Source organism: Symphalangus syndactylus, chromosome 2 (genome assembly GCF_028878055.3).
Source record: "Symphalangus syndactylus isolate Jambi chromosome 2, NHGRI_mSymSyn1-v2.1_pri, whole genome shotgun sequence".
NCBI classification, from domain to species: domain Eukaryota; kingdom Metazoa; phylum Chordata; class Mammalia; order Primates; family Hylobatidae; genus Symphalangus; species Symphalangus syndactylus.
This window is the reverse complement of record NC_072424.2, coordinates 27,859,285-27,881,121: the sequence shown is the minus strand read 5'-3', so window position 1 is coordinate 27,881,121 and position 21,837 is coordinate 27,859,285. Positions and strand designations below refer to the sequence as shown.

Here is a 21,837-nt window from a genome sequence, read left to right as displayed (position 1 = left end):
GTTTCTCCTCAGAGCAGTTTTTTCCTCTATACTTTCTGAATCCTCATATAAACCCAGAAGAGGCTGTTCTATTGTAATTTTTCCTCATTTGCTCTGTCTGTAACCTGGCATCCCTTAATTGAAACAGCTTCACCTATTATGTTGCTTTTCAGTTTATCATTTTTTAAGGCATCTCCCCAACAAGACAGTCCGAATCAGCGTCTCTTATGTTCTTTCACAGAGTGAAGGGAATACTTGCTGACTTCTTTTCTTGTTAGAAATCTTATTAGAATCCCTGTAGCCTTGCGATTATGTGACTGTTATGTGAGATTATTACGTGCTTTAGGATTGTTCCAGAAGTCCCGTTTCCCTACTGCTCAAGAATAAAGGGTTCATCCCCATGGTGAGCAGGCATGTGGGAGCCCACACACAGCCCTGCCCATGTACCTGAGCACAGGGGTCACACAGCAGGCTAAATCTCATCCTCTGAGATGCAACATCTGCCTTGACACTGACAGGAATGCTGGCATGACTGTGGAGCATGGTCTTGTGATGGACAGAGCTCATCTCATTTGTGAGATTCTGAGAAACCTCAAAAAAGAGAAACCACTGAAGCTGGTGCCAAATAGGTCTTCTCAGTGATCCTTGCCCTTTGGTTTTTTTCTTATGGACATGCTTCTAGGCAGGGGGTCTGTTCATCTAACTTCTGCCCTTGGCTAAGTAGATGAAAAAGAGGGGTTCATTGATTTCAAGTAATTTCTTGATCCCTTGGGGCAGAAGGATTACAGTCTTTCAGAGATAGTTTCTTTTTGTATATCAATGTATGCACCTTGTGCATAATAATTACCTACTAGCTACCAGATGGGCCCTTTTATCGTCTCTCTTAAGGGCAGTGACTTTGAAGTGGGTGGTGCTAACCCCAGTTTGCAGAACAGGAACTAAGTTTCATGAGGGCAAAGTAATTTGTCTAACAATTTCTGTTGGAAAGCAGTGGAACTGAGAGTAGAGTCCTGGCTTATCCTAGTCCACCAACCTCTCTACCTGCCATTTTAAAATTCAAAATGAAACCAGTGCTAACACTTGTAGACAGACCAGCCACAAGGGAAGGGCAAAAAGCACCTTTGAACCAGTTGGTTTCAGAGCTGTCTACAAATCTGGGGTGTATTGTTTCCTGCTGTCTCTGTCCTCACACCCTTGGGACGCCATGCCACAAAAGCAGGAGGCTTTGTTTTAACAAGATCCTGGGTGATGGCGCCTCTTTCAGATGGTACCTGAGGAGGAACCACAAATTCAAAACCAGGAACCCCTTTTCTCGCGCTGTATGCCCCACGTGCATCTTGGCAGAGTAGTTGCCAGCTGAGTGCCTTTGATTCTGCTATTCTCTAGCAGTTAACTTTCAACTCCTCTCACCTGGCCCAGCCCTAGTCTCTACTCCCAATTTTGAAAAGGAAAAGGCTAGTGGAGGATTGGTAGTGGAAGGACTGGGAAAGGTTGCACGCCGAGCACTACCACTACCCTGTGCCTGTTCCTGACCCCGCCGCTTAGCACTCTGCTTTCTCGCAGGAGCCTGGCCCAGCCCTGCTTCATCTGCCCACTCTGAAGAGCAGGATTGTGGTTCTGCCCCCAAGCATTTCATCTCTCTTTTGGTTCTCACATTCAATTAAATGTGTTTCACTTTGTCATTTGTAGGTATAAGAGGGTTTTTTGTTTGAGAGGGAGTCTTGCTCTGTAGCCCAGGTTGGAGTGCAGTGGCATGATCTCAGCTCACTGCAACCTCTACCTCCTGGGTTCAAGCAATTCTCCCGCCTCAGCCTCCCAAGTAGCTGGGATTACAGGCTCCTGCCACCATACCCAGCTAATTTTTGTATTTTAGTAGAGATGGGGTTTCACTATGTAGGTCAAGCTGGTCTCAAACTCCTGGCCTCAAATGATCTGCGCCCCCCTCCCCGGCCTCCCAAAATTCTGGGATTACAGGCGTGAGCCACCACACCCAGCCATAAGAGGGTTTTTAAGGAGAAACTTGGGACATTTGATGTAGGGAGGTGTATTAGTCTATTCTCACACTGCCATGAAGGGAATACCTGAGACTGGGAAATTTATAAAGAAAAAAGAGGTTTAATTGACTCACAGTTCCACGTGGCTGGGGAAGGCCTCAGGAAACTCACAATCATGGTGGAAAACCCCTCTTCACAGGCTAGCAGAAGAGAGCCTAAGCACCCAGTGAAAGCGGGGAAAGCCCCTTATAAAACCATCAGGTCTCGTGAGAACTAACTCACAATCACGAGAGCAGGATGGGGCAAAACCACCCCCATGAATCAATTATCTCCACCTGGTCCCTCCCACGAGATGTGGAGATTATGGGAACTACAAGATGGGATTTTGGTGGGAACACAGAGCCAACCATATCAGAAGGGATATGGATGTTGACAACTCAAAACAGTTCCAGGTAGCCAAGCTGTCAGACACACTAGGGCAGGTGCAGAGGTAACAATTTGTCAAGGCTAAAGGCTCTGCAGTGTGTAAGATACACCCCTTTTCTGTGCCTCTATACTCTATTTTAGCTCCAACAGACTTAGGTCTAAAGAACGTGCAAGGTCAGAACTCTCTTCCTTTTTTTTTTTCCCCCTGCTTCTAGGGGTCAGAAAAAAACTCATTTCTGAATCAACCCTGTGCTTTTCCCCACAGTTATTTTCCTGTCACTTTAAAAACAAATACCCATCGTCTTCTATTATTTTAGAGTGAAATGTCCCTTTAAGACCCCGTACTCTGTAAGTTCTGTGCTGGGGCCATGCCTATCTGTTTTTGTTTTGTTTTTCTTATTTTTACCCAGTGTTTGTTGAGTATATAGTAGCTGGCACTTACTGAGCACTGACTATGTGTCAGGCTCTATGCTGAGTAATTTCTGTTCTTCGTGGCAGACAAACCTCACAACAACGCTGAAAGAATTACCGTTCTCTGCATGTTCCAAAGGAGTGGACTACACCTTAAAGAGGTTATTACCCATCATGGCCATGCAGCTGTAAGTGGTGGAAGCCAGCTTCACCGCAGGCCTCGTCCACCTCAGAGGTCCACAGTGACGTGGAGCCTCTCTGGCAATGAGTGAGTGTTCCACCTGTGGTAGGCTAGCTCTCACAATACCCTGGCTGCTTCGCCCCTCAGACACTGCCCCACAGACTACTGCTGTCTTCGCCATGGTTCTCTTTAACTAGATTCTACCCATAGAGACATGAGGAATGGGTGCTACAGAGAAGCTGCACTCTGTGGAGCCCAGTTCATCTGCCCCCCATCCCCCCACCCCGGGGTGAATCTAGCGGTGAGGTAAGATTCTGAAATAGCTTTGCTAGAACTTTGTCTAGAAATGTGTGGAGAACCCAGTGTATTATCTTGTTAGCAAACTGCAGAGGTTCTAATCTAAACCTACCCAGTCCCTGCCTCATTATCAAATTCACGTGAAAGAGTGATTTTTCTAGTTTCTTCCCTTGGAGATTCTACACTGGATCTTGGGCAGGGCCCAGGAGGGCCACAGGTGAGACCTGCTAACCAGGGAAATGTATTGACCTCAAAAAGTGGAGTTAGGTGGGCTAAAATTTTGACCTTTGGAAAGGATGGTTTGTGAACCTGGGAGACATCCTTTTTGAGGCATCTATACAAAAGAAAGCAGCAGAGATTTTTTGTTTTGTTTGTTTTTATCCAATGAGGAAAGTGGAATTTATCTTTACTACAGTAAATAAACAGTGGCGCAGCAACTGGGTGTGGAGGGAAGTCCCTGAAACTGGCAGAATTTTAGAGAGAAAGGCCCCCAAGCTGGAGGGCTGGGATTAGAGATGAGTGAGCCGACGTCTCCATCCTGACCAGCCACGGTAATGTGCTACTGCCCCATTTTACTCGGGGCTATTAAGCTCATTCCTTTGAGTGGAGAGTAATTTTAAACTAGCCAGTTTGATCATCGGCCTCCTCATTAGAAGAAACCTGAAGCTCACGGCTGATGAGTGTGCCGGCAGCAGCTCGGAGGGTGGGATTTGGGGGTAATCACAGCCCTGGTGGTGCAGATATGCTGCTGGGGGACCTTATGGCTGCCCCTTGCCACCTGATACTGTCCTTGTACCAGTAGTTTCTAGGGAGCTTCTGTTAAAAGCTGCTGTGGTCACACATGAAGTGTGACCATCTCCATAGTTGCCTCCTCTAGCCCAGCCCACCAAGAAAAACCCCAATGGTCCCTGCCCAGCATTCAGAACTCAGACCTGAAGCATCCCTGATCTCTGAGTCCACACCAGGCCCTGTTCCAGTAGCAAGCCCCAGGCCTGGTCAGTCTGTCACAGGCCTCATTATGATTCAGCTTGCCTTCCAGAAGGCTTCCCACCCTGCTGCCTTCATTCCTGGACCTAAGGAGCTGCTCCTTGCAGTCTGCCATCTTCCATATTCACCCCCACCTCCTTCAAAAAACTCGTATCACCAAGCCTTCTGGAACCTTCCTTTTACTCCATGAGAATGTTTTTTGAGGTTTCTTTTCTTTGAAACACTCTCTCATAGGGACCAGATTTCCTCATCCACCTTCTCTCTCAGGTTTAGGAAGAGGGACCAATGAGCTCCTGGCTTGGTGGCCACTTGGCTTGACCACTGTTGTTTAGCCATCACCTCTTCCAGTTCTGTCTGCTCCTCTCCCCCTGCCGCCCCCACACAGCCCCACCCTACATATTCCCACCAGCATCCTCAGCACCATTTACTCAGGACACAGGGGCCCTTCCTGCCTTAAGCTCAGTCTTCTTCTCCACCCTACGGCCTGTCATCCTTCACAGCGACTTCAACCTTCTTCCTCCCAATTTCCACCCTCAGAGGTCCTCTCACCCCAATTCTGACCTCCTCTGGAAACTTGAGATCAGTGTTGAAGCATAATTTTTGCAAAGTTGAAATCATGATTCTCATACAGGCTATAGTGAGAATTTGTCAGGGACTTATCTTATTAATGAGGGAACCAGCAGGATGACAAAAGTTCTCTAGTACATTAACCTTTGGGCTTTTCTTTTTTCTTTTGAGACGGAGTCTCACTCTGTTGCCCAGGCTTGAATCAGTGGTGCAATCTTGGCTCACTGCAACCTCCGCCTCCCGGGTTCAAGTGTTTCTCCTGCCTCAGCCTCCTGAGTAGCTGGGACTACAGCTGCCCACCACCACGCCCGGCTAATTTTTGTATTTTTAGTAGAGAGGAGGTTTCGCCATATTGGCCAGGCTGATCTCGAACTCCTGACCTCATGATCCACCCACCTCGGCCTCCCAAAATGCTGGGATTATAGGTGTGAGCCACCGCACCTGGCCCTGGGCTTATCCTTTCTAGCAGACAAGAGTCACTTCCAATTTACCAGCCCTCTATTTCCCTGTAAGTTAACATCTCATTTACAGAGTCTGGGTCTAATCAGTAGAAAATAGTTGGTCAATTAAAGCTACTTTCCCCTGGAGAGTCAGATGACCCTTAGAGGGTCTGTTGGACTGTGCTCTAGTGTGGCTTTGAAAGAACATCCAGTGAGCTTGTCACGTCTTTCCAAGTATTAGATACATTTCCAAAACATAGGAAGCTCCTCTGACCACCCACTTCAGGCCTCAGAGCATGGCCATGAGGAAGGCAGCTCGTGGACTCCAAGGGTAGAAGGCAGGCCTGATAAGGAGCAGCTTAGTTCAAGGTCCACGTGTGTATGGGATGGTGGGAAGGAACGGAAAGTGTACAGGGAGTGGGGTTAGGGACCTGCACCATAGGGATGAATGATAGATTTGGGGAGTGACTCTGGTTTTATTCAACAATCATTTGGTGAGGACCTGAAATATAAAAACCTATAAGTTTGATGCTTTGATTAACCAATTTTTCTGATGAGAAAACTGATTAGGAACAGGGTCGAGCATGGTGACTTATGCTTGTAATCTCAGCTACTCAGGAGGCTAAGGCAGGAGGATCACTTGAGCTCAGGAGTTGGGAGGCTGCAGTGAGCCCTGATTGCAACACTGCACTCCAGTCTGGGCAACAGAGCGAGGCCCTGAGACTCGGAGACCCCATCTCTGAAAATAATAATAGATTAGGAAAGAGTCACCAGCTAAGTGGGGAAGACCAGAATTATCAGGCCTACGTGGGAGCTTCCACATCACTTCCACACACTGAGCCAGCTGCGTGGGAGGCCGCTGAATGGGTGGTAGAGGTGACACTGGATGTGTGTGTGTGTCAGCACACACTGAACACTGAAGTGGGAGGTAGAAGGGACACTGTGTGTGTGTGTGTGTATTGTGTATAAACATACCCTGAGTGGGAGGTTGAGGTGACACTAGGTCAGCATACGTATGTGTATGTGTGTGAGCACACACTGAAGTGGGAGGTAGAGGAGACACTCTGTGTGTGTGTGTGTGTGAGAGAGAGAGAGTGAGCATGCCCTGAGTGGGAGGTAGAGGTGGCACTGTGTGTGTGTACATGCTCATGCGCTGGATGGGAGGTAGGAGGTGACTTCCTCCAGCAGCAGGTGCAGAGCTCAGGCCTGGTGTGGTCTGACACATCTAAACAAAGGCAACTGCAGGATTCCACACATCCTCACTGCAGGGCCCTCATTCCTGTCCCTCTTCAGCACCAGCTGCCTTGGACCCCAGGGAATGAGCTCAGCAAGCGGGGGCCACAGCGATGACAGCAGCTGGCACGGCCTTTGACAGATTTGTGCTCCAGCTTTAGCACTGTTCCCAGGAAGGATGGGTCTCTGCCCTCCTGCGGACTGGAAGGAGGAGGAGGAGGAGGTAGGGAGGGGGGTAGTCTGGGGCTTGTAATTGGATAGGAGGCTGTGATGGTGGCAGCTGTGGCAGGGGCCTGAGAAGGGGGCTTGGGTGGATGGAACGAGGTTGGGCCTGGGGTTTGGACTCATTCATCACCCTGGAGGCAGCTCTCCTGGGCACTGGAACCCTCACTCTCACATCTACTCCAGAGTCCCTCGTGTCACCAACACAGCCTGTGCAGGCATGATGTCTCCTAAGTGGGGAGAGCGCCAGGAAGCACCCACTCGTCGAGGGAGACAATACACATAGGCTCTGGAAAAAGGCGTGGGTTTTGAGTCTCAGCTGTGCAACTTGTTATTTGCGTGGTCTTGGGCAAGTCTGTTAACCTTTGCCTTCGTTTCATCTCTGGTAAAATGGAGACACCACACGAAACTATCTAAAAAGGTGGCTTGAGAATTATGTGTGAACAGAGTGCCTAGCGTGCAGTGCTTGTGACGTGAGACTTAGGTTTAGCTTTTTGTGCCACTTGGCAGCCAGGTTACATTTGTAATATTTGGGGCTGGGTAAGTTTGCATGTACTCACTCTGGAAGGGGCTCAACAGCAGCTCCTGAAGAGGGAAAGTTTTCCTACAGTTATTTATTATTGTGTAACAAACGGCACCAAAACTCAGGTAGATTAAAACAAGCACCATTTGATTGCATCTTATGAATTTGAAGATCGGAAATCCAGGCAGGACTCACTAGGTAATTCTTTGCCTCACATGGCATTAGTGGTGGTTGCCTAAGTGAGGTGGAGAGGGCAGATGGACTGGAGGGCCCAAGACGGCATCACTCCTGTGTCTGGTGTGTGTTTACAGGAAGTGAGAAGGCTGGACTCAGAGATGCTGTCAGCCAGAGGCCTGCAAGTGAGTTCTCTTGCCTGGCGGTCTCAGCGTGGCTGGACTTCTTACATGGAAGCTCAGGTTTACAAGAGGGAGTGCTAACTAATGGCTAAAGTGGAAGCTGCTAAGCCGCTTATGACCTAGCCTCGGAAGTCCTAGAACGTCACTTCCACATCATTCAGTTTGTCAGGCGAGGCACTAAGCCCAGCCTAGTTTCAAGCAGAGGGGAATTGGGCCCCACCTCTCCATGGAGGAATCGCCATGATTTTGCAGCCATCTTTAATCTACCACAGTTACCCTCAACAAGGATCTTACAAAGTATTTCTTTGCATTGAATATTTCCAGTGCCATCTTGGGAGAGAACTGGATCAGTACTGGATCAGCCATCAGGAAACCTGGTGTCTGAATCCAGCCAACCATCACTTTGAGCTCCCATTACACTAAAGACCCTATGTCTGATGCTGGGAACATGAAGGGAGGAAAGAGTGTGCTCCTGGTTTCTAGATCTCTGCCTGGACTTGCTTCTAATGTAGTGACCTCAGGCAAATCATATCCCTTCTTGGTGCCCACTTCCCTAGTGAGTAGAACAAGAAGCATGGATTTGCCGCCCATGAGCCCTTTCCCAGCACCAGAGCCCTGTGAGGCTGACTGGCACTACTGGGGAAACAGAGACCTGCCTGGCCTCATGCCAACTTTCCAGCTGGTTCCAGAGGTGTCTATGCACCTCTCATCTTTAGCAAAGTCAGAGAAAAACAGCTTCACAAAGCTCCACAGGGAAGAGGTACCTGGTCTGCCTATAAGATTCTCAGCAGGACTCCTTTAAACTGCTAGCTCTCCCAGAGCTCTGGAAGAATGGATATACAAAAAGGGAATTCCTGGCCCTTTCTCAGAAACACTGAGACCTAAAGCCCCACTTGCTCTGTGAACTCCAGTATGTTAAGGAATGAGATTTGCAAGTCTGGCTAAGCCAAGGTGTTAAGGGGGAGAGCCCCGGGCCATGTAGAGCCCCTCTACTCACTGGCTCTACACTGATCTCCCTGCCTGGAGAGGTCCCCAGAGCAGGCAATCAGTCCAGATGGGGATCTCCAGAAGGCTTAGCAGACCACCAAGGCCCCAGCCTCTCCCCTTCAAGACCACCCTGGAGTCTCAGATCCTCTGGGTATCTATGGGCCAGGCCATCCCAGTGAGGGAGTAGAGGAGCCAGGTTCTGACCACCAGTGGAGGAGGTGGGGGAGGGTAGGGTAGGCAGAGTGCTCTGGCCTGGAGCCAGGCTGTGGGATTTGCAATTATCCGGGGGCCTGTAAATACTTGGAGCCGCTTTTTAATCTTGAGGCCATGAGTAATTGAGCCAACTGTGTGTTGTATCCTACAGCTGGGCCCTGCTTCCTCCCACTCACAGACACACACACATTTATTTACACCTGTTACACACACACACACACACACACACACCCCATTTAGAGAGAGAGAAGTACCTTGTATGGAGTGTTTATACTCTGTGCTAGCTGTGCGTTAGGTGCTTTTCGTACAATATCTCATTTAATTGTTACATCAACTCTGTAAGGTGGGCCCCAATATCCCCATTTTGCAGAAAAAGAAACTGCCCCAAGGGGAGGTAAAGTAACTTGGCTAAAGATCCACAGCTCATAAGTAGCAGAAAGAGGACTTGAGCCCCTGTTCCCCTCCCCACTAGCTCAGGCCCTTCCGTAGGCTCAGTCCAAGGCGGCTAGACATTGCCTGACATCACCTCTTTTTGGTATCTAATGGGGACATTGGACTTACAAATGACTACACATCTAAAAGAAAAGGTTGATAAATTCTTTAAAAAAAAAAACAACAAAAACCCTGCATGGCCAAAAAGTACACCATAAGTGAAGCCAAAAGACAAGTGTCAAGCTAAGAAAAAAAAATGCCATTGATATTAAGGCAAAAGGCTAATATTCTTAATATATAATATAAAGAGTTCCTATCATTTATATGAAATAATGCCAAAACAATTTTAAAAATGGGCAAAGGATAAAGACTGTTCAGAAAAAGAAATACAAATGGTTCTTAATAAAAAGATGTTCGTCCTCACTTATAAAAAGAATAATACAAAGTTAAGCTATACTGACATTTACATTTGGCAAACAACTCAATTCCACATTATACAAAGAAATTCTACAATATAATCAGAAAAATACAGATAACTCAATTTTAATTTTCAAAATGGGCAAAAGGTCTCAAAAGCATTTCCCAAAGCCAATACACATTGGAAAATCTTCAGAGAATGTGAATTAAAATCACAAATTACTACTACATATCCACCAGTGTGGCTAAAATTAAAAAGATTCACAGTATCAAGTGTTGAGGATATAGAGCAACTGAGACTCTTGTATACTGCTGGTGGGAGTGTAAACCACCACCACTGGTGTAACCACTTTGGGAAAAGGTCTGATGGTCCATAAATCAGAACATACAACCACCCTATGATTAGTAATTCTACTCATAGTTACATACCTTAGATAAATTAGCACATTTTTACCACCCCCAAAAAGGTTTCTCATGCCCCTTTGTAGTCAGTCCCCTTGGTCCCAGGAAACCATTTATCTGCTTTGTCAACATAAATTAGATTTTTCATTTCTAGAAATTCAAATATATGGAATAATACATTATATACTCTTCTGTATCTTGCTTCTTTTGCTCCACACATTTTTGAAATTCATATGTTGCTATTGTACTCCTTTTTATTGCTATGTAATATCCCATCATATAAACATACCACGATTTTTTAAATCCATATACTACTGATGAATATTTAGATTGTTTCTAGTTTTTGGCTATTATGAATAAAGCTGCTAAGAGCATTTGTATAGTAGTCTTTGTGTAGATGTATCATATTTTAAATTCTTCTGGAGGAATTTAATTTCAGTAGGTGAGCAATTTCTGGGTTGTATAGGTTGTATAGTAAGTATATTTGAACTTTATTAGAAACTGCTAAACTGCTCTCCAAGTGGTTGCATCATATTATTTTCCCACCAGCAGTATATGAGAGTTCCAGTTCCTCTGTACCCTCATCAACATTTCATATCACCAGTCTTTTAAATTTGAGCCATTTTACTGGGTGTACGATGCTCGTATTATGGTTTTGCTTTGCATTTCCCTGGTAACTAATAATGTTGAGCTTTTTAAAATTACTTCTTGGCCATTTGCTTATCTCCTTTTATGTTTTAAATTTTTGTTCATCATAAAAAATCTCCTGATTTGCATTCTTAATATAGAGTTGTAAAGTTCCTCCTATATTCTGGATGCAAGCTATTTGTTAGATATATGTGCTGTGAACATTTTCTTCCAGTTTGTGCCTTACCTTTTCATTTTCTTAATGATGGCTTTTGAAGAGCAGAAGTTCCAATTTTAATGAACTCTAATTTATTAATCTTTAAAGTTTGTGCAAATATTTTTTTTCTATTTTTTATTTGAAATTTTATAATCAGCATTTACATTTAGGTCTATGATTCATTTTGAGTTAATTTTTGTGTATGGTGTGAAGTGAGAGTCAAACTTTATTTTATTTTATTTTATTGAGATGGAGTCTCACTCTGTCTGGAGTGCAGTGTCACAGTCTCCGCCTCCCAGGTTCAAGTGATTCTCCTGCCTCAGACTCCCGAATAGTTGGAATTATAGGCGCCTGCCACCACACCTGGCTAAGTTTTGTATTTTTAGTGGACTCAGGGTTTCACCATGTTAGCCAGGCTGGTCTTGAACTCCTGACTTCAAGAGATCTGCCCACCTTGGCCTCCCAAATTGCTGGGATTACAGGCATGAGCCACTGCGCCCGGCCCAAGGTTTAATAATTTTTCATGACGCTATCCATTGGATTCAATACCATTTGTTAAAAAGATTGTATTTCTCCCATTGAATTATCCTGGCACCACTGAAAATCAATTAACTTTATATGTATAGGCCTATTTCTCACTCTATTCTCATCTATTGATCTCTATATCTGTCATTCCATTGATACTAAGCTGTCTTGATGACTGTAACTTAATGGTAATTCTCAAATTTAGTAGTGTAAGTCCTCTGGATTTCTTCCTTTGTCAAAATTGTTTTTAGCTATTTTGTTTTTTTTTAACTTTCCATTTATATTTTACAATCAGAATATCAATTTTTATTTTTTTTAACTTTTATTTTAGGTTCAGGGGTACATGTGCAGGTTTGTTATATAGGTAAACTTGTGTAGTGGGGATTTGTTGTACAGATTATTTTATCACCCAGGTACTAAACCTAGTACCCAACAGTTATTTTCTTTCTGATCCTCTCCCTCCTCCTACACTCTGTCCTTAAATAGACCTCAGCATCTGCTGTTTTCCTCTTTGTGTCCACATGTTCTCATTATTTAGCTCCCACTAAATGGAGCACATTTAGTTCTCACTAAAGTGAGAACATGTGGTATTTGGTTTTCTGTCCTGCATTAGTTTGCAGGGGATGATGGCCTCCAGCTCTATCCATGTTCCTGTGAAGGACATGATCTCATTCTTTTTTATGGCTGCATAGTATTCCATGGTGTATATATATCACATTTTCTTTATGCAGTCTATCACCGACGGGCATTTAGGTCTATTCCATGTCTTTGCTATTGTGAATAGTGCTGCAATGAAGATACATGTGAATGTGTCTTTACGGTGGAATGATTTATATTTCTTTGGGTATACCCAATAATGGGATTGCTGGATCGAATAGTAGTTCTGTTTTCAGCTTTTTGAGGAATCACCACACCACTTTCCACAATGGTTGAGCTAATTTACACACCTACCAAGTGTACTTGCACACCCAGCTGCCCAGATGGGAACTCTATTAGCACTACTGTTAGTTTCTCCCTTTCTCTCATTCCTCATATCCAAATAGCTACCAAGGCCTGTGGGTTTTATTTCCTGAATTTTATGAAACATGCCCCTCCCTCTCCACTACTTTGCTATTATCTCAGTGAAAGCCACCACTGACTCTAGTTTGCACAAATGCAGCAGCATCCTAATGGCTTTTCACAGAATTCTTACTGATTACAAAGGAGTTACTGATTACATAGGAGTGGAGAAGACTAGCAGACACCATCTTAGTCAACAGATCAAAATGAACATCATTATTAACAGGACAAGTTGAAACCGTGAACTACTTGATAAGATGCAATGAGAAAAATCACTTCTGTGATACTCCTGCCAAGGATGCATAACCTGAATCCAAGTATGGAGGAAAGTTAAGGGACATTCTACAAAATAACTGACCTATTATCTTTTTTTTTTTTTTTTTGAGATGGAGTCTCACTCTGTGGCCCAGGCTGGAGTGCAGTGGCATGATCTCGGCTCACTGCAACCTCCGCCTCCTGGGTTCAAGTGATTCTCCTGCCTCAGCCTCCCAGGTAGCTGAGATTACACCCGGGTAGCTGGGGTGCACGCCACCACACCCAGCTAGTTTTTGTATTTTTAGTAGAGATGGGGTTTCACCATGTTGGCCAGGCTGGTCTCGAACTCCTGACCTCAGGTGATCCACCCACCTCAGCCTCCCAAAGTGCTGGGATTACAGGCATGAGCCACCACGCTTGGCTGACCTGTTATCTTGAAAAGTGTCAAGATCATGAAAGTCAAGGAAAGATCAAGGAATTATTCCATCTTTCAGCATTTAAGGAAGCTGAAGAAACGTGACAACTAAATGCACCATGTGATTTGGAGCTGGATCCTTTTGCTATAAAGAAAATGATTGGGACAACTGGCAAAACTTCGTCTGAGGATTAAAAGAGAGTAAGGCAACTATGTCAAATCCCTGCTTTTGAAGGTTGTATTGAGGTTATGCAGGATAAACCACACACTGGAGACCAACCTGGGCAACATAGGGAGACCCTTGTCTCTATAAAAAAAAATTAGCTGGGCATGGTTGGGCACATCTGTGGTGCCAGCTACTCAGGAGACTGAGGTGGGAGGATCGCTTGAGCCCAGGGTTTGGGGCTGCAGTGAGCTGTGATTGTGCCTCTGTATTCCAGCCTGGGTGACAGAAAGATGTTGTCTTAATACTGCCCCACTGTCCTCATACCCCACCAACCTCCAAAAAAAAAAAAAAAAAAAAAGTCAGTAAAGTGTTCAGGAATAATGAGGCATCAGGTCAACTTCTTACTCTCAAATGGAAGAAAAGAAGTTACTTGTACTTCCAAATTTTCTGTAAGTTTGTGCTTATTTCAAAAATCTTCAAAAAGGTACACATAAATGATACACATTTACTTCTAGATTTATTTATATTCTCTATATAAGAAATAAATATAGATAAAATACATACAGAAATAAATTCACACTGAAACTTCCAATTCCAGTTTCACACCATAGAATTTATTCTCATTTTCTCACTTTACATCTTTGCAGCCCATTTCTCCAGTGGCAAGAATTCTGGTTTCATTATCCTGAATGTATTGCCTTCTTTGATTAATCCCTCTGTATGTGACCAATGTCCATGTCCTCCACTAATCCTTCCCTCATCAGACACTCTCCTTTCCGCTTGGGCCCCAAATCCCCCATTCCAGGCCGCCTGTCACCTACGCATAGATGCTCTCATCAGCTCGGGAACTCAGCCTCCCCACATGTGGATGCCCTCTTCACTCCACTTGGACTCTGACACCCATGATAGGCTGGGCCACTGCCCTTCCCAATGAATGTTCTCCTTGCCCCACCTGTTCTATGACTCTCCATACTGGGCCACCACTTCCCCACACCAGCAGATTCCCTTTTAACCCCACTTGGTCTCTTACCTTTTGTGCTGGGCTGCCCCTCCATGGGACAACTGCTTTGCCCTCTTCCCATTCTGATTCCCATGACTTGCCACCTCCCAGATGGATGCCTCCTCACCCTCCACAGACTCCAACACCCTCACTCTGGGTAACTGCAGTGTTCTCCTCCCCAATCCCCCACCCCATGAATTGTTCAGCAAGGAAAGGAGAGGGAAGGAGAAGAAGCAGTTTCCCATTTTCTTTTTTTTAGTAAATGAAGAAACCGAGGGTTAGAAAGGCCACGTTACCAGCCTGAAGTCAGACAGTTAATAAGTGGTAGAGATGGAATTTGAACCCAAGAAGTCAGTCTCCAGAGTTCCTGCTCAGACCTGCTATGCTGTGGCCTGTTCATAGGGCGCCCTTGACACCACTGCTGCCTGAGTTGACTCAGTTCTAGCCCTATGAGTCTAAACTGTACAATAGGTGTTATTTCATTTCACAAATGAGAACACTGAGAGTTGGAGAACTTAAGTACCTTGCCCAAGGCCATGCAGCCTGGAAGCAGCCTGGATTTGACCCCGTGCCTTTTGGACTCCAGACTTATGGGGGTAATCACTGTGCCAGAGGGCCCAGAGGGAAGGCAGTTGACTCTGACTTTCAATTCCTATCTCATCCCGGGAATATCTGACTCAAGACAGCATCCTTGCCTGACTTTTGGGGGTCTCCTGGCTCACTCTCAGCTGACTAAGGCAGTGTGGCTCAGAAGCAAGTACATGCAATTTGAGTCTTTGCCACTTACTTGCTGTGCGACTTTGGGAAAGCCACCCAGTCTCTGAGTAGACACAATAATGGCACTCTTCTGGGTGGCCATGAGGAATCAGTGAGAGAGCAGGTCATTTGCTTGGTAGGGGGCCTGGCCCAGAGTGGGCTTTCAGTAAATGGAAGCTCTTACTGTTGTAAAAACAAACCTCAGAAGGCAGTGAGGGAGGTCTTGTCCAGCACCTAATAGAGAGAAGGTGTCATGGAGAGTTCAGAGGCATGGAGACTAGGAGTGGGCGGAGAGCCAAGAGCTTTAACCCTGAGTTTGGTCATCAGGCCATGGAGGGTCATTCCTTTACTGCCTCCAAGCAGGAGCTCTTAATTAAGGCAAAGCAAATTATTATTTTGTTTGTTTTCTTTTTTTTCCCCAAAAAACCTTTTGCACTCCTAAGACAAAATAAATTATTACTGGTACATTTTATTAGGGTCATCAAAGGATGCCAACAATCTGTCAGTGGGGTGTGGAATGCAGGAAGCACTACCTCCAGGGACACCAAGGTGCTGTTGGAGTTGGCTTCCCTTTTTCGGGGGTGTTCGAGAGGTAGAGCTGAGACCAGTGGGATGAGCTGCTCTTGTGGGATGGGAGTAACATTTTATGAGCTCCTTCATGGTTCCAGCTTGTGGGGCCTGGGCTCACCTGCATGCCCCAGACCTGTTGGATAGTGGTCTCAACTTTTCACTTGCTACTTCACTGACTCCCTCAGCCTGAGGAGTCAGGTTGACCATCTAAGGATCTAGGCTCTTAGCTGCCCAGACAGAGATCTCCAACTGCCAGGACCCTCCCAGAGAGAGGCTGGACCCTCTGGTCCACTTATTGCTGGTGCCCCCAAGAGATTGGCATACAAGGAAAAGATCACACCCTCCAAATTCAGACAAGCCTGAACTTGAACCTTGGCATGTGTGTGCCCTAGGCTAAGTTTCTTCACCTTCCCAGCCCTCAGTTTCTTCATCTATAAAGTGAGGCCAAGTCATGCCTACCTTATATGGGTGTTGTGAAGGTTAAGTGAGTGTCCTTCGTTATTCTACAAGCCAATGTTTGTTGAATGTTTGCTGTGGTTAATTTTATTTTTTTCAAATCCTGGCTGTGCTCCTAATTGGTTGAGTGACCTTAGAAGATCTTGCTTTAACATTTCCTATAGTATGAGTCTGGTGGTGATAAATTATTTCAACTTTTGTGTCTGAAAATGACTTTATTTTATCTTTGTTTGGAAGTTATTTTTGCTAGACGTGGGATTATAGGTCAACAAATTTTTTCAATACTTTAAAGATGTTACTCCAAGTCTTCTCACTTGCATTGTTTCTGAAGAGAAATCAAGAAACCTGCTGTCATCTTTTTCTTTGTTCCTCTGTATATAATATGTTATATATAGAAAATGTTTTTTAAAGATGTTGTTTTTAGAGAAGTTTTAGATTCAAAGCAAAATTGAGAGGAAAGTACAGAGATTTCCCACATACTTCCTGTCCCAACACATGAATAGCCTCCCCCATTATCTGGTGAACATTCTTCACTAGAGTGGTACATTTGTTAGAGTTGATGAAACTACATTCATGTTTATTATTTTCCTCAGTCATTGTAATTTTTATCATTACAAGTTCTATTTGGATCTTTTTATATATCTTTCATGTTTCTACTTCACTTTTTAAACATATGGAATGCAGTTTTAATCATGGTTTTAAGGCCCTCTACTAATTCTAACATCTGTGCCATTTCTGGGTTGGTTTTAATTGATTGATTATTATCCCCATGATGGATTGTGTTTTCCTGCCTCTTTGCATGCCTAGTAATCTTTGACTGGATGCCAGACATTGTGAATTTTACCCTATTAGGTGCTGGATATTTTGTATCCCTGTAAATCTTGAACTTTATTGAACTTTGTTCCAACTATTACTTGGAAACAGTTTGATGCTTTTAGATCTTGCTTTTATGATTTTTAAGGCGGACCCAGAGAAGTACTCAGTCTTAGGCTAATTATTCCTCAGAAGATCTTCCTAAGGCAAGATCTTCTTGAATACGTTACCCATTGAATTTGGAGTTTTTTCATTCTCTCTGGTGGGAACAGGTATTATTACCAGTCCTGTGTGAGTGCTGAACACTGTTCTCTCAGATCCTTTCAGGTGATTTTTCTCCTGACCTCACACACGTGCACTGATTAGTACTCTGCTGGATATTTGAGAGGGACCCTCTGGAGATCTCTGGGTTTCAGTCTCTGTGCAGTTCTCTCCCCTCTGGTACTCTGTCCTATGAACACTTGCATCTTGGTTTTGCTAGATTCTCAGCTCTGTCGCCTCAAATCAGAAATGCTACTGGGCTTTAGTTCCCTACACTCTACCACCCCCCTACTCACTCCCCCCACCCCCTACCCCTGGATTGTGCCCTGGAACCCTCCTCAAGGCAGTAAACTGTAGCAGTAACAGGGCTCACCTTTTTTGTCTCCCATTGTTCAGGGATCACGTTCTTTGTTTCCTAATGTCAAGTGTCTTGAAAACCATTGTGTCATGTTTTTCTGTTTTTCTTGTTGTTTCTGGAAAGAGGGTAAATCCGGTCTCTGTTAATCCATCGAGGCCAAAAGTGGAATACTCTTTTTTGTTTATTTACTTTTTTGCCAAGCTTCCTACTTGGTTCTTTTTCATTATTCACCTGTTCCCTTTTTTTCTGCCGGTTTTGGCCTTTATTTTGTTCTTATATGCATATTATTTCTTAGTTTGAGCAACCTAAACACATTTTAAAGTATCTGTCAGATAATCTTATTATTTTAATTTTATCTGTATTAATTTTTTCTTCCTGTTGTTTGATTTTGTTGGCTTTTTTCTTAGGGTTAGATTTTTTCATTTGCTTAAAAATCTTGTTTTTCAGGTTCATTTTGAGTAGTCCATGAAGATGTTCACTGTGCTTTTGAGCAAAGATTACCTTTTTTTTCCCATATTTTATCTATTATTCTTACGTGCTTGGAGCAGCAGTAGTTCCTCAAAGTATAAACTTACAAAGCAATCTTTAAAGTCCCAACATTCTATGTTTATAATCTGGTGCTGTAGAAAGGTTCAGGCTTTCAGTAGGCCAAAGCCCTAGTTTTGAATCCTGGCTCTGCTGTGTGCTCCTGTTCAAGTTTTTGAACTTCTTTGAAATTCAGTTCTCTCGTTCCTAAAATGGGCATAATACCTACCTTGTATTATGTAGAGTTTTTATGAGGATTAAGTGAAATTTCCTGGCAGAGTTTCCCAAATGTTGTTGACTTTGTAATTGAAGCTATGATTGACTCTCCCATGCAGCATGAATGAAACAGAGAAAGTTGACACTCTGCCAACAGGTGCAAAGGAAGCTGCTGGACTTTTAAAACAAAAGGACTCCAAATACACCCAGCTGTTTACATTTAGCATGAGTGGTCCCTGATCCAACTTCTGTCTGTGTATTCTCAGAGGGAGTGGGTAGAACACACAGAGGCAAGGAATGCATGCTATTTCTGGAGCCAGAAAGCAACACATCCAGCAGCAGGAATAACCTTCGTGGTGCTGATCAGTTGCTATGACTCTGTAGATGCAGAATTTAACCAGCCAAGACCTATGTTTTTCTTAGCCTGGGGATATAGTCAAAGAAAGGCTCATGTCATTCAGAACCAAACAGCCAATACTAATAATAGGCTGGGGCCTGTGGGTGGCTTAGGTATGGGAAGTGGGAAGCTAGAGCTAGTTTTGAACAAAAAAATGCCTCAGTTGAGCCCTGGTGGTATGAGGATGCTCTCCTTGGGTATATATATTTTACATTCCTGGGTCTTCATGTCTTCCTTCCAAACCCAGAATCCAGTGTGGTAGATTTGTCTCCACTTCCCAGTCATCTCCAGGTTCTCTTTGTGGGAACCCACTCCCTGGGGTTGTTCCCTAGATCTTCTCTAGGGCTGGCCACTCTGACTCTCTGAAGTCATGGGCAACCCCATACTGATTTTCACTCCAATTACTGACTCCCTTTTTGTATAGAATTTCCCTTGTGACCAGCACATCCATCACAAGGATACCAGAGGGGAAAACTAAGGCAGGACAGAACTGGAAAAAAGTAAGTGACTACTTTCAAGTCACTTTCACATTTAGAAATTTATTTGATTGACTGAAGACCTATAAAACAAGTAGGATATAATACTTATTTTTACTTTATTAACAGGACTTTTATTAACAGAGAATTGGTAATAAACCCAGGTCACTTTGACTTTAATGACAAAATAGAAATATTTGTGATAGTTATTTTTGTAGAAATAGAATTTGAAATTATAGAAACTTTGAAGTTGTAGAATTATAGAACTATCATTTTATAAGCTCTAAAATAACTATTTTCATTCTGTTTTTTCTTTCACCTACTATTATTGTAAACAACAACAAAATGACTGCCATTTATGAAACACATGTTCATATTGGGCACCATGCTAAATATTTTACCTATTTTCTCTCATTTAATTATAACAACAAACCAATATTGCAGATGCTGCTAGCCTCATTTTCTGGATGTGGCCAAAAGGAGTTTAAGTAACTTTTCTATCATTTGGCATTCTTACATAATTGTCTTCTTAAGTTCCTACATAATGGTTATGGTTATCATTTTTAATTGCTATGTACTAATAATGCCCCTAATTTACTTAATTCCTTCTGCCTTGTTAGGTATAATGATTAAAAGAGCTGGGGGACAGTCATTCATTCATGTATTGAACAAGTATTTAATTAGCACTTGCTATGCTATCATATGCTGTGTTATATCCAGGGAATACAATGGTGAGTAGGACAAAAACACTCACGTTCACAGAGCACTCACAGTCTCATGGAATATGTAGCCAGCAAGAGGCAATTAGAAGACAGGGTGGTGATGAAGGCAGTTCTTGTTGCTGTGGGAGCGCAAAACAGGGAGCCTACCTCATCCCAACAATGTCAGAAGAACAGCTATCAATTAAGACCAGAAAAGTAGAATGATTTGAATGGCCACTAATTTACCACATGCAAAACCAATGATGGTGCTATGGTTTGAATGTTTGTCCCCTCCAAAACTCATGTTGAAGTTTAATCCTAAACGTGGCAGTATTTAGAGAGGTAGGCCTTTAAGAGGTGATTGGGCCTTATGAACAGGTTAATGAATTAATGAGTTATCATGAGAGTGGAACTGGTAGCTTTATAAGAAGAGGCAGAGAGACCTGAGCTAGCACACTCAGCCCCCTTGCCAAGTGATGTCCTGCACTGCCTAGGGACTCTGCAGCGAGTCCTCACCAGCAAGAAGGCCCTTGCCAGATGCAGCCCCTTGACCTTGGACTTCTCAGCCTCCATAACTGTAAGAAATAAATTCTCTTTCTTTATAAACTCCCCAGTTTCAATATTTTGTTGTAAGCAACAAAAAACAAACTAAGACAGATGGCCACCAAACACATACCACCCATGATGCTTTAATGGAACTTGGGACTCCAGGGATCCCAGGAATTCAGATACATTAGGATTTGGAGCCCCATACTGTCTTCATTCCATGGTTACTTTACCAAAGGCTTGTCATTCTCTAGGCCAAAGAGGCCTAAAACAGCATTGTTCATGTCTTCATTGTTCTGATGATGATGATAATGATGATGGTGGTGGTGGTGGTGGAGGTGCTGGTGTTGACCGCTTTCATTAACTGAGCATCTCCACGTGTCAGGTACTTTATAAGTGTTATTTCACTGATGTTCACAACAGCCCTATAAGGTGTTATACCTTTATTTTTTTAGATCAGGAACTAAACCAGAGAGATTAGATAACTTGCCTTGCTCAAGCACGGCCTGCTAATAAACAGAGAAGGAGTCAATTCTCTAAGCATAGGGGTTATATCATTTAGATTGTGAGGAACAGTGAGTGTGCTGGATTTACTCTAAAGGTTCTAGTGGTGGGTTCAAGTCTCTTTCAAGTATAAGTGGAATTTGATGCATTGTTGCTTGCTTGAAGATGGTGGAGCCACTTGAGAGGGAGTGTAGTGGCCTTAAGAGCTGAGAGAGGCCTTCCGTTGATAGTCAACTAGAAAATGAGGACTCCAGTCCTACAACCACAAGAAACTGAATTTGGCCAACAACTTGAATGAAGAGCCTCCAGATAAGAGCCCAGCCTGGCCAATGTCTTGATTTTGGCCTTGTAACATCCTGAGCCGAGAACCCAGTTGAGCCATTCTGGACTTCTGACCTGCATAACTGTGAACAAATAAATGTGTGCTCTTTTAAGCCCTTACCTTTATGATAATCTGTTACATGACAGTAGAAATGTAATGCAGCAGCTCTTGCCACATAGTCACTTGATGTTCCATGGTCGGCAAGATCAGGGGCTCTGTCTCTACCAGGGCGAAGTCACCCACTAGGAACTATTTTCCAAATGCTGTAAATTTCTGCTGCACATGTCATGACTTGCTCCAGAACTCTAGGTGTCTACATTGTGATCCCCCTACTGGGGCTTGTAATAGATTCAATATGTCTTTCCTTCTATAAATGCCTCTCATGCTATAGGATCCTCTGTGTCACATGGCCCAGGTAGCAGAGTTACTCGTGCCCAGCCTGGACTTTCTGCAGAATCCTTTCCCAGGCAGTGCCTCATTCCAAGAAAGCTGACAGCAGTTCCTATCACTTGATAGATGGACCAAGGCAGTATCTCTACGTTTCCTTTCAGACGATGGATGGTACAAGATGCAGTGAGCCGAGGTCGCATCACTGCACTTCAGCC

At 44.0% G+C, this 21,837-nt stretch overlaps 1 protein-coding gene across 2 annotated transcripts in view; it reads left to right on the top strand.

The window, feature by feature from the left end:
• The first annotated feature begins 3,023 nt into the window (after window positions 1–3,023).
• RBM20 (RNA binding motif protein 20) overlaps window positions 3,024–21,837 on the top strand; it is a 225,009-nt gene continuing 206,195 nt past the window's right edge. The window contains exons 1-2 of one of the 2 annotated variants that reach the window (XM_055249468.2): window positions 3,034–3,078; window positions 3,202–3,297. In XM_055249468.2, coding sequence (XP_055105443.2) covers window positions 3,206–3,297 — 92 coding nt within the window. In that variant the 5' untranslated portion in view covers window positions 3,034–3,078; window positions 3,202–3,205. Of the gene's footprint in view, window positions 3,298–21,837 lie in introns of both variants that reach the window. The other variant, XM_055249476.2, reaches the window with a different exon arrangement.